This window comes from Cuculus canorus, chromosome 2 (genome assembly GCF_017976375.1).
Source record: "Cuculus canorus isolate bCucCan1 chromosome 2, bCucCan1.pri, whole genome shotgun sequence".
NCBI lineage: Eukaryota > Metazoa > Chordata > Aves > Cuculiformes > Cuculidae > Cuculus > Cuculus canorus.
Window position 1 is genome coordinate 115,700,682 of NC_071402.1, and position 12,956 is coordinate 115,713,637.

General features: G+C 41.0%; 1 protein-coding gene across 1 annotated transcript; it reads right to left on the reverse strand.

The window, feature by feature from the left end:
- Positions 1-1,423: 1,423 nt before the first annotated feature.
- LOC104067619 (C-C chemokine receptor type 5) lies at positions 1,424-5,621 on the reverse strand. Its single transcript, XM_054058741.1, has 2 exons — positions 5,443-5,621; positions 1,424-4,768 (listed from the first exon to the last, which is right to left on the reverse strand). The coding sequence occupies exon 2, from the start codon at positions 4,755-4,757 to the stop codon at positions 3,687-3,689; it is 1,071 nt and encodes a 356-aa protein (XP_053914716.1). The 5' UTR covers positions 4,758-4,768; positions 5,443-5,621; the 3' UTR covers positions 1,424-3,686.
- Between the last annotated feature and the right edge of the window lie 7,335 nt (positions 5,622-12,956).

Sequence of the window (12,956 nt, forward strand, 5' to 3'; positions counted from 1 at the left end):
CAGATGCCTCCCAAGCACAGCAGTGGTTCTTCTTTGTGATAGTTTCTTCTCTGCTGTAATTACAATTCTGCTGTGCCTTGCCATGTTCATAGCATACCTTTAGTTCACTGCACAGTTTCCGTGTGTCTGCCAGCTTCTCTAGCTCTTACATATGTGATTTATGTTCATCTCAGTGCTTTTCCCTGCAGAGCCTGAATGATAGAACATTTGTTTGCCGTACGTAAGATTTCCCCACCTCTTTGCCAAGGTGACTTGTGTTCTTTTTCACAGGGACAGGGGATCTTGTTAAACATTCCCCATGAGCAGCTCCTGCCCCCCCCCCCCCCCCCAACTTTGAACAGACTGCTTGAAGTTTTGCTAGCCTAATTTGGGACTACTTGGCCTCTAGATACACCATGCTGCAGCCACATTTAGAATTATAGACTCATAGAATAGTTTGAGTTGGAAGGGACTTTAAAGATCATCTAGTTCCAATCTCCCTGTCACTAGATCAGGCTGCCTGAGGTCCCATCCAACCTGGCCTTGAACACCACCAGGGATGGGGCATCCACAACTTCCCTGGGTAACAGTGCCTCACTAAATTTGAGTGATTAAGACTCAAAATCTGCCACAAAATTGTCTAAAGCCTTGCTTGTCTCAGTGCAAAGATACAAGGAAGGATCAAGGTTTATCTTGCCTGGGCACATAGCATAACAATAAGTTAATCTTTAGGTTCAGTTTGTTTGTTTTCCTGCCAGCAAAAAAACCGAAAATGCAAATCAGAAAACAAAGGCAGTGGATATAGAATTTAGCTTATCCCATTGTGGACAGATGAAAAGAGTGCGCAGGGGAGAGGAGGATGCGTGGATCATAAGCTGAAAAAAAGGAATTGGCATAGTAGAACAGGGAGAATGACATGGTGAAAGAGAAGCACGTTTCCATACTGAACTTCATATACCTAACATTCCTTACGTGTAAAACTTGGGAAATCAGGCACACCACTTTGCTGGAGTCACTCTACGCAGTGCAGAGAGATCTAAAATTAGCTGCAGGGACTCTGTGGAGAATCCTACCTTTATCCAAATATTAAGAATTCCATTTTTTAATTACTCTTTATTTCTCCTCTTCCCCTATACACATCCCTGTTTCTCCTACCTGTCAAATTTCACCTGTCTAAAATCTGTGTCTCCAGACTTTTCCTGAATCTTTTACAATGTACTCTTTTCAAGCTTGTGGGTGGATAAAATTCATGCAAGCTCCAGTAGCTTATGGGCTGGGCAGACAGTTCTCTGCTTGCTCTGCTTCTCTGGAGTGCGGTATTGAGAGTGTCTTTAAGTCTGAGGTGGCAACTTTTTGCGATTTGCATACTGCCAGCAGAGGTGATGCCCTTTTGCTTAGGAGAACATAGGCCACAGGGTATACATTGCTTTTCAGACACAGATTTTATTAATTTCACTGCATTAACATGAAAACAGGATGAAACGGAATTACAACAAGAAATGAATTTGAAATAAAACATGGTAGTAGATATATCACAGTTACATCAGGATTTGTGTCACACTGAACTAACTTATGCTTCGATATTAAAAAGGTAGTTAGACTTAAGTGCAGCAAAAACTACAAAAAAAAGAAAGGAAAAATATTATTTCCAAGCAAGCAGGTTTATTGTGAGGATAGTTTTTTGTCTTTTCTTTAGTCTACCTGTGGCTATTAACTTCACAAGGTAGTGGCCAGGTTATAATAGCTGATAGGATAAAAGCTAACAACTTATGGAAACAGTGCCTTGATGTTATAAAACTAGAAGAGGAAGAGTATTTGCACCACCTAGATTAAAGCATCTGATACCTAAATTAAGACACTGGCATTTCCAGACTCCTTCTTCAGTCAGGCAGGTAATCTTCCCCGGAGGTCATTTAAATCATGAGTCTGCTTCTGACTCAGGCATCTCCTTTTCTCTGCTGACAACTGACCACTGTAAAGCGATTTACTGTTATTTTAACCATCTGAGTCACATTCCTAATGTTAATCAGGATCCTCTCTTGCATCCTTATATTGCCTGGAGGCTACTTGAACCTGCCCCTCCAGGTTTTGGTGAGCAAGGCTATATGTGCCCGAACTTCCCCTTAGAAGTAAATGGGTAAAAAAGCAGGACAGTTCACTTGCACAGGAGCACCCACCTGCACTTCTTGACAGTTTGAAGCAAGAAGTTCTCCACCATGCACCTCCCTCCTCTTCTTTGCTAACATCATGTCCCTAGAAGGCTACTTTCTTCTACAGGGTGTGTCCTAGTAATGGCATAAATATATGGCCGTAGGACACCAGTAGACTAATGCTTTTGACTCTTCAATAACATGCAGTTCTAACTGAGGAACCAATTGGCTAGGGGCACACTTCTCCTGGAAAGACAAAGTGGATTTGCTTCCTTTGCAGCTGACTGCTTTGGTAGTGCCAAGGCTGCAGCCTGCCTAGAAGTGTATCCAAAACATTAGACTTACTGTGTATGTGAAGAGCATGTTTTTCTCATGCAGGAGCTTAGACTGACAAACATACAGCATCTGCCATGTAAAGTCTTCCTCTACACACATGATTTACCTGTCCAGAGCTAGAGAGGTCTCCACTCAGTACTGTGTTCATGGTCTCCAAGATCCTTCATAGGGTCTTGATTTTTTTTTTGTACAGAATCTTGAATAATGAATATCCAGCTAAGTTTCATTCTGCCCTTGCAGATCTTTGCTGATGTGCTTTTTTGGTTAAGTGCTGTGTTCCTTGGAGGGATATGCTTTGCCAGAAACAAGCTCCTGTTTTCTTGGAGGGTGCAACATTGTCTTGTGTAGTCAGTAGACTTGGTGTGCACAGTTACTTGCAAAATTGCACCCACATAAATCACAATGTTGCCCATTAAAATCCCGCTTTGCAAAATGTTAGCAACTAAACAGTGGTATGGTAGGCGCAAAATTAAAGAACTAAAATCAAAATACCGTAACTTAGCCTATAGTCAAAAGGGTTATGTTTAGAAATGACATTACTATTTAACAGATAAACCCTTGGGTTAAATGGCCCCAGTAAGATAAAGGTCAGTCAACTCTCCCATCAGAAGAGAGATATTGTCTTGATATGTGTCGTATTCATCTTCAAATTCCTTTTAATGGAAACATCTTTTATTCATGTAGGGAAGATAGGGGGTAAGGGTAAAAATGAAGAAAACTAAAAGCCTCCCCATCAAACGCCTTACCACATTGCAGAAAGAATACAGTCACTTACAAGAGGTGTTCCATTAATGCTGAGTACAAAACAGGTACATCAGTTCTCAAAGCTTCCTCCCAGTGTTTGTCTTAAAATGTTCACATAGCAGTAAATTGCTCTTGTGAGGTGACATATTAACCCTTAGTCTCTTTGATATTGTATTTCCTCTCAGTAAATCTCACTAGCATTTGTTCGTTGGATAGAACTGGGGTCAAGAAACAGAATCATACTATTCTGGACCCATTCAAGCTCTTATATGATCCAACCATGGTGTTAACAGTTCCTGGACAATTCACTGATTCTCTTAGTTTAAGAATGGAAAATGCTGTAACCCCAGGGAACAGTTAAGCACTAGGTCATACAAATTTCAAGCAGTGGTTGACATACGGATCTTAAGTGATGTCAGGCAGTCCTTAAGGCGAAGAGAGTGATGCAATGTTTACTAACTAATGTTTTGATGATTTTTACAGTCCAGTAGAGACGTCATGCTCTGCAGTGGAGGTTGTGACTGCAGAACTAACTCTTTCTAACTTTTCACGATAAAGATTTGGACATTTTTTGCAGAGGTGGGCTGCAACATGCTTTCTGAAAAAGGCATAAAGATATTTCCTAAATTTTTCTCCAACAAATGCATAGATCACAGGATTGATACAGCAGTGGATCATGGAAAGTGTTTCTGTCACTTGGATTGCTTTCTCCAGTTGACCATTGATTTCACAAGTTGGGGTGAAAAGTGAATTTTGGAATGTATGCAAAAAAGAAGAAATATGGTACGGTGTCCAGAAGATGAAGTAGACAATCATGATCACAAAAATAAGTCTGACTGCTTTCTGTTTTTTCTCATTCTTGCATCTCGATAGTATTTTTAGAATCTGCGAGTAACTGAAAATCATAATGAGAATTGGAACAACAAATCCCAGAATGTTCAGCTTTAAAATAAAGGAGTACTTCCAAGTTGTGACGGCATGACTGGGATAATGAGCACTGCAAGTATAATGTGAATGTTCCTTTTGAATTTTGTGAAATACTATAGCGGGGACAGAAGCAAACATAGCAATAGCCCAAGTGACAGCACTGGTGAGGATGCCGTAGGTAGCTGTTCTGGCTTTTAAAGCAAACACTGCGTGCACTATGGCCAGATACCTGTCTAGGGTCAGCAGGATTATGAAAAAGATCCCGCTGTAAAAGCCAAGGAGGTAGACACCTGACAGAATTTTGCACAGTGCATCCCCCAAAATCCAGTCATGAACAGCATAATAAGCCCAAAAAGGGAGAGAAAATATAAACAGCAAATCAGAAATTGCCAAATTGAGCAGGTAGATGTCGGTCATGCTCTTCAATCTCTTGTATTTTACCAGGATGAGGACAACAAGCATGTTGCCTATGAGGCCAAATATCACCACCAAAGAATACAGTGGAGGTAAAAGTGTTGCTGCAAAGTGCTTTTCCTCCGTTCGCTGGCATGGCGCTGAATCACCGTAGTCAAATTCTGTTGTTAGTGGCATGTCAGCATAGTCTGTAGTCTGGTTTTCCATGGTGTGTTGGTCTGGAAAGGAAGAAAAGGATGTTAAACTCGAGGAAACTCCACGCTTGGCAGTGAGAAGGAAACATGCTGACGTCTTCATCTGGAGTGCTTTTTGCTGTTGAGCACATAAGCATTACCATGTCAATGTGTGGAAGAGGATGAAATTGCAGAGCTCCCAGGAAACCCACCCATACCAGTGGAATCACGTTTCTGCATGTTGGAAGTGTGCTGCGTGTCATTTCCCACGTGTGTGCTGCCTGGTGCCTTTCTCCTCCTGCGTATACCCTGTCAGCTGCCTGACCACCCAACCAGAAGCAGAGGAATGATGAATTTAGCCTGAGCAGTGGGTCGTTCAGGGCTGTTGTGCTCAGCAGTAGCTTTCCAAAGGGGCAGAGCAAGCCAGCAAGCCAGCAACAGGAAAGCACAGCGGCTGGCACATAGCATGTAGCAATGCTTCTCCTTGGCACATGGCTACCTCCTCATCGTGCCAGCCCATAGTGTAGCCCTCAGCCAAAAAGGACCAGGCACTGGCAAGGTGTAAACCAGTGCCTGCAAAGGCACTGTGACATGGATAAATCAATGCTTGTTCGATGCTTGTTTGGGTTGTTCATGACTTCCTGGGGGCCTTAACGCCTCTGGGGATCAGGTCATCGGAGGTGTAGAAAAGACCTTTGCACAGTGCATAACATACCCACCTGGTGGACCTGCTGTCCTGGGTGTTGCAGAGCAGCAAGTTGGCAGTGTTGGTCTAGGCTGAAGTGGCAAACTCAATATCCTTTACAGAGCCTGGGCCAGGCGTATATCATGGAAACATGCTGGTTGTAGGTAGCTCTGGAAGGCAAGTGGTGGCTGTTCCTGTAGGAAGAATGGATAGTCAGACACCTTAGCAAATGGCCTAAAAGGTGCTATCAACATGGCCTAGAAGACCTGTATGTGTTGTGGCATCTTGCTGTCAATGAATAGACCTCCCCAGTGCTTGAGGATGAAAATATTTTGATTCCTTATTTTCGTAGCTGTTCTGCTATCGTGGATCAGGACCTCCAAAGTCTAGACTGGTTAATTACTGCTAGGACTGTGAGCCAGATGCAGAAGCAGAGCTTTGTGTAATTTCGTCTCCAAATAGCTGAGGAAATCTGTCTTCTCCCAGACCTCTGGAGAAAAGGGAAGATTTCCTACTTGTCCCATGAGAAGGCATGAAGAGGATTTTGTGAAGATGGATGTCAGAGGGACCAAATGTTCTTCCTGATCACTTACTTTTCAATGTTTTTGGTAGCCACCCAAACAGAGCTAAATGCTCTTTGGCAAAAAGACTGCTCTTTCTTCCTGTGTCATCATGACTACTTTTTTCAGGCACTTTGTGGTAGATTGGTGGCTGCACATAGCAGGTTGATGGTTTTGAAATCTGTTTTTTTCTAGCAATTTCATGCTCATTCTCATGACTAAAGCACCAGACTGCTCTCAACACAGAAGGCTTCTGGTAGCGCATCTGCCCTAGTTTGCTTTGTGAATCCTGACCACTCACGTAGTACAGCTGTGTTTGCTCTTTTCCTGCTTGCAGCCCAGCCATACACGTCTTTCAATGGCAGGGTCTATGCCGTGTGATTGCAGACGCCTTTTGCAGGGACCACATTCTCAAAACCACCGCTTCATTCTCTCTGCACTTGAGTTCTGCAAGACGAAACATAGCTAAAGAAACACAGCCTGTGGCTAGAAGGGTGCATAGGGAGGCCTTTTGGTAGAAGCTGAGTTTAATTACATGCTTAGCCATTCTGAGCTGTAGCATGTGAAATCCCTGAAGCATCTTAAGCTTGTGTCAGCCTACTCAGCTTTTTGAGGAAAGGATTAGTTCCCAGTAAGTAATTTCAGATGGTTCAGGATTCAGAAAACCTACTTTTAATCTGGGTCTTTATCTCACTTATTATGTATGTAAAACAAATAATCTTCATGAACAAATTTTATTGAGTACACAGTGTTAAAACACTTTGTGTGTGCATATGCACAAATTTACACACGCACATATATATACTCATACACGTATAGAATTGTAGAATATTTGCTTTGGAAAAGACCCTTAAGGTCATCAAGTCCAACCATAATCCTAACACTACCATGTCCGCCACCTAAAAGCCACATATGCATGTCTTTTAAATATCTGCAGGGTCCAAGATTCAACCATTTCTCTGGGCAGCCTGTTCCAATACTTGACAACACTTTCAGTGAACAAATTTTTCCTAATATCCAATCTAAACCTTCCCTAGTACACTTAGCCTTATTGAATCTTTGTATATATACAAAGAAAGTAATATTTTTTCAATCTAGTTTGGGACTTAAACAGAAACTAATTGTGGGAGTAACAGAACTAAAGATAATTGATTCCCTCCAGATTAGTTTCTCTTGCTACCAGAGTCTTATCTCCTGTGACGGGCTGACTCCAGCTGGCAGCTAGGCTCGCATCTTGGCACTCCCTCCCTCCCTCTACAGCAGTGTAGGGGAGAGAATCAGAAGAACAAAAGCAAGAAATCTTGAAACAAAGACAGTTGAATAAGCAATGGAAACAGAAAAAAAACCCCGAAAGAGATGACACAGGGGCAAATACTTGCCACCTCCCACCAAGCAACGCCTACTTTGGAAAAACTTCCCGGTTTTATTACAGAGCATGCTGTTGTATGGCATAGAATATCCTGTTGATCAGTTTGGGCATCTGTTCCAGCTGTGGTCACAAATCTAATACATAGCACCATAAAGGCTCCTGTGAAGAAAACTAAGTCCATCTCAGCCCTCCCAGTATCAAAACTGAGCTCCTGCCCTGTACGATTTATGTTTATGCTGCCTAGAAAGACAGCACGTACTGTACTTGTTTTGTTCACTGTCTATGACCTGATGGGAAATCTCCGAGCATTTGCATGAGTGAGAAATCAGATCCTTCTCTTCACAACAAGTACAAAATATTAAAATATTTTCTGAAATGCTTTCTAAAAAAATTCTTTTTGTTTTCCACACAAGCAATGTTAATCACAAAGAGCCTTAGAAATCTGATCTGGCTCACAAATTCTCTTGGAAACACTTGTTTGCTTTTTTTCTTTTTCATTTTTCTTTAACCATTTTTCCAATTTCTGTCTTCATACAGAAATTAAAATCCTCTACAGAAGCTGACAAGAAGTCTGGGTTTGGCTCTAAAACGACCTAAGCACGAACCTTCAGAAATAATGCATCAGCAAAGAGATCTCCAGGTTTTATCTGCTCTCGTGCTATAAGTAAAAATGGGCTTTTCTGAGAGATTCTGATTTGGGAACTTGTGTTTATTTGGCTTATTTCCCTTTTACTTTCCTTCCAAAATTATAAACGAGTATTCAGGAAGTCTTAATGATTTTCATCTGCATAGCTTTCTCGTTTACTTTGTGGACTGCATGTGGCCATCAGTGCCCACTGTCCTGCCCTGCCTACACTCTCTGTTTCTGCATGCACAGAATAGTTTCAGTTGCTAAGAGAAGTTCTGGACAATTTCTGCAAAAGCTGGCAACAGAATGAAACCTAAGGTAGAAATATAAGAGAAGGAGAATTTTCTCTTTGGTGCCCTCCTTCCCTTCTAATTTATCCTGTGTGCTTGTCATGCAAAAGCATCTAAATGTATGAGCAGTCCAATAAGAGGCTCTCATTTCCCCTTAGAGGACTGGTTATGTTCTGTGTCTCCCAGAAGTTGGATACAGTGAAGTGTGACCTAGCCCTGGGCCAAACACCTGCAGCCCAAGGAGAGAGTGGAGCTTGGATGGGAGAAAACTTTATTTTCTTAATAATTGTAATGTTGTAAGCCAAAATAAATGTTATTTCATTTCTTTTAAGTTTTAACAAAGCTGCACTTCCTGCAACACCACGGATTCTTGTAATGAGGATGTAGCTCCAAAGCATGTCAGTTTTCTATATTTCAGCTGCTTTGAGAGAAGCCTCGCTAGCTCTTGAGTATTAGCTGTTATCTATAGCGTGTCACTTTTAGCTATAGAAGTGTCTAGATCCTGGTATGTCTATTGGACATTTCTATGTTTAAGTAATTCAAGCAGAGAGGCTCCTGAGTTGCTACACTGACTTGTTCAGGGATGGCAGCTGTCACAGCTCAATGAGTCCACTGTGCCCTAAAGGGGATTTGGACAAAGTTTCCTCACAGAAATCAGAACATTTGATAACTACAAGTTAGAAGAGCATCCATGCATTAATTGAGCTGCTTCTTTCAAGATGAATTACCCCCAAAGTTCTAAGACATGATTTTTATGATCTTTTTATGATCTAAGTTTCTCTTTCGCTATGTATGAATAAGTAACACTCCTGCTGTCCTCACTCTCCTCCTTTAGACAAGTAGCAGTGTTTGTCATATAGAAAAAGAAATTGCTTGATGACTGTATTCAGCTTAAAAGTATGTGTCAGCAGCATCTAGGGCACTTTTGTGAAAAGAGAGAAGTACAACGTAGCACTGACTAAAAATGAAACTTAAATGAAGAAAATTAATACCCTATACGCTGAGCAGGTGTTGCAAGAGAGGTGCCCAATATTTCCTGCTAACAGCTCTATCTCTTTAACTTTGCCTGCCTTTGAATTTCCAGAAGGACTCTGAGGACAAGCAAAACTAGAGAGAACACTGTGCAGAGATACAAAAGACATCTTGGGAAGCAAGCATAGAAGTACTTTTCTTGAGTTACCAAGAAAGCTGAAGGAAAAGGTAGAAGTGTAATGTACTGCTCTATGTAAAACTCTGAGCCGATATTTTCCCTCAAATGTATCTTTTCATATGACAGTGACCACAGGATTTCATTGCAGGATATGACTGGGGAAAGAGAGTCCCTTCCACGATTAAGCCTCACTCGGGAAACCTCTTCCTCTCTTATAACAGCTGAGCATTAGAAACGTCTCTTCAGAATTGTTTGCCTCCTAACTGATGAGATTGTTTTCATCCCCGAAGAACTCTCAAGGAAAAAATGCTCTGGACTGGAAACAACAGTCTTTAATTCAGGGTGAACCTTCAGGATACAGTTGTTGTCATTCTCTACCAAAACCACAAAGACAGTCTTGCAAAAATTCTGAGCTTTTCTGCAAATAGAGTCAGTCTATGTGGTTGCAAGACAAAAGAAGTAGGAGGTATTGTTACTTAGATAAATGTACAGTAAAACAGTAGCATAACCACTCTGAGAAAGAGAAACTTGAGACAGCTGTTAAATGTCTTCCTTCAAATCATGACTATATGTGTAAGAGGCCTCTTCTCTTGTGTAGGCTACGTCCTGTACTAGCACCTCTACCTTTTTTTCAGTTTCTCTGTTTAAACTGCTTCAGACAAAACATGGAATTCAGAGTAATTTGAACAAAAGTTATAGTCACAACCATTTTAGGGATTAACTTCAGTAAGAAAAAGAAGGATAAGAGTATGGAGTGGAGATTGCTGACATATGTCATAGGGTCATGCTCCTGTCACGTTATTGCTCGAAGGGTCTCCATACAGAGAAGTTCAAGCCCACTGCTTTGGCACTGCCAACTGTTCCCTGCAAATGAGAGTGCAGTTCACCCATGAAAGCAAACATTGCTACAGCTGCATATTTAATATACTGAAAAAAGGAAATACAACAAAATGTCAAACTCCCAAAAACATATAGCCTTCGGCTATCGTAGCTTTTTTGCTAATACCCAAGAGGCAACTCTCATTTAGCCAAGCAGAGGAGCTCACCTCTCCTTATGTGTGAGAATGGTACAATTCCAGTCTGTAGTGATAAATTTTATCCATGTAAAACCTCATTAACCAAAATTGCAGACCAGATAGTGACTGATATTTATTACATACAGAGTACAGGCTTTCTAATGAGGTCGCTCAGGGAAATCACATCAAGAAGAGGAATCAATCCCAAGGGACATATCCCTTCATAGCATGATAATGAAACACCTTTAACATACTGAATGTTTGAATAATGTAAAGAAACCATATGATAAGATAGTGATGAAGGACATCTGCATCTCATAGAGCAAGATGTGGCTTAGGTTTGGAGAGGTTAGATTAAGTATGAAGGATTCCTTGTCTGATCAGTTTATATCCTTAGAAGAATACTTTTCCAAGATACTGACCTCCTGCAACAGTTTCAAAACCAAGACCAAATAAGTTTCTAGGACTAAAAAGATTATAATTTTCTGCACCATTTATCTAGTTTAACTCTCTACTCTCACATTTAGCCTTATACTAAGTTGTAAGCTAGATACAAGACCCAATCGTTCTTAAAGATAGTGTCTTTGCTGGAATGGTAGCTCTGCTGCCACTGTCACTAGGCTCATATACTTTCCCACTGAGTGAATCTATATCTGTATATGCACAGTAATATGTAAAAAAGGAAAAAAATGTAGCTACTTACTGGTTTTTCAAGCTTCTTTTGTCTGACTGTGTCTTCTTTGTGGACAAACTCATAGATAAGCCCTATATCTGAAAATAGGAAACAGCACTTCCTGTGTGATCTATTGCAAAACATTATTACAAGAATCAAGGGCATGGTTCTTCTTCTGAAAATGCTCAGCTTCCAAGATAAGTTCAGAACTGGAGAATGCAGACTTCACAGGCATCTACTTGTTCTGCTCCAACTGGAACTGAGGCAGCCAGTATCTGAACTTTTGCATTTCTCTACAGAGTTAAGATTGGGTGGTTAAATTCAATAAAATCCTGTTCTAAGGAAAATAAGTATTTCTAGTTGCTCTAGACACTTCTGCAGCTCAACAGACAGTAGTGTGAAATATCTGGCATAAAGAATGTGTGCTTCTAAAATTAAATTCAGTTCTCCAAAATGACTGTTGAAACATCCCCACAAAAGTATTCCTCATGTTCATTGCCAACTGATTGACTTCTACACAGTTTCTACATGATTGTCCCTTTCATCATCACTAATAAAATGGAATCTATAAGCAAAATTAGGGTTTATTTATACTATGCAAAGCAGTGTCACATTAGACAGCATCACCCTTTCCTTACGTGAGCATTGTGAAGTGGGTCGAGTAAAGGTCCAGAGGTTTCAGGGCTAATTAGGTAGGACAGAGCACTGTGGTGGTAGAGCTACCTTCCTCCCAGTTATGTGACCAGCTCATGGAGCCTACACTAAACTGCGTTCTGTGGTGTTGAAAACCACCTTAAACACGTGTTGTAATTTTTGCAAAGCCACTTGTAGCGATCTCGCACTTCTTAGAGGCTGTTGTATAAGGCAAGTTGGAACCTGCAGCTCATTCCTGTTTTGATGTGGTGACATGCAGGGCTGAAAGCAATAGAAAGATACTAAAATAATAGTGGTTAAAATATGGTTTTGCTTCAAAGGCAGGAAGCATAGCTTGTGTGTACAGACTGGTGTCATGCTTTTATTTTTTTAAAGCATTCCCTTCGCTAATGTCATTGACACTCTCCAGCTACTGGAGTGATAATGGATGCTTGTGTAAGTGATCATTATAAAACAGGACTGACAAGTAATATGGCCGTTTATCTGCTCCCTGAGGAGTCTTTTTACAATTTTATAGCAAATTAAAGCAATGCTACATTTTTCACATTTGCAGGGTTTTGACAGCAGCTGTTGACCCTTTTTTCTTAAGACTGCTGGGTGGTTTCCTGCAGTAGTTCTGAAAACCTGTAAGACTGCCTTTTGCTATGATTATAACTGGATTTTGTAACTTCCTAAAAAATCCAGGTGGAGTTTAAATAAAACCAGTGATACACGACCAGACCACACGTATTCCAGAGGTATAAAAGAGACTCACAGAGCTATTTCAGAAGAAGTGTCAAAGTAAAGCATTAGGAATAAGCATCTCTGTGATGACTGAAAGAAGATAAAGGTTTCATGTTGGTCTGGAGAGGGTTGTGTAGATTTTTGATTCAGGCTGCAGTGCACAGAAGTTCTACAAGCCCAGGCAGAAAGGGCATTCACTGCAAGGACACAGTGGATAACAAGGTCACACAGCCTATATTTTCTTTCTGTACCATCTCTTTCTGAGTTGCTGTCTGAATTTGATAAGTTGTGTTTTACTACTTGGAACATCTCTTCGTACTCAATGTACAATCTTCTAGTTCAGCAGTTTTGTTCGCCAGTTTAATCTTCCATGATTTACTATGCCTGGTAAGGAGATGCATGGCTTGCAGGAGCAAAATCCTGCCTTAAGGCACTCTTTTTATTGCTGCCCTATGAGAAATAAAGGTGGTAGCCTGTAGAAGGGG

Bases quoted from the DNA above. Each gene is read 5' to 3' on its own strand.
- LOC104067619 (XM_054058741.1), bottom strand. From the start codon at position 4,757: ATGGAAAACCAGACTACAGACTATGCTGACATGCCACTAACAACAGAA.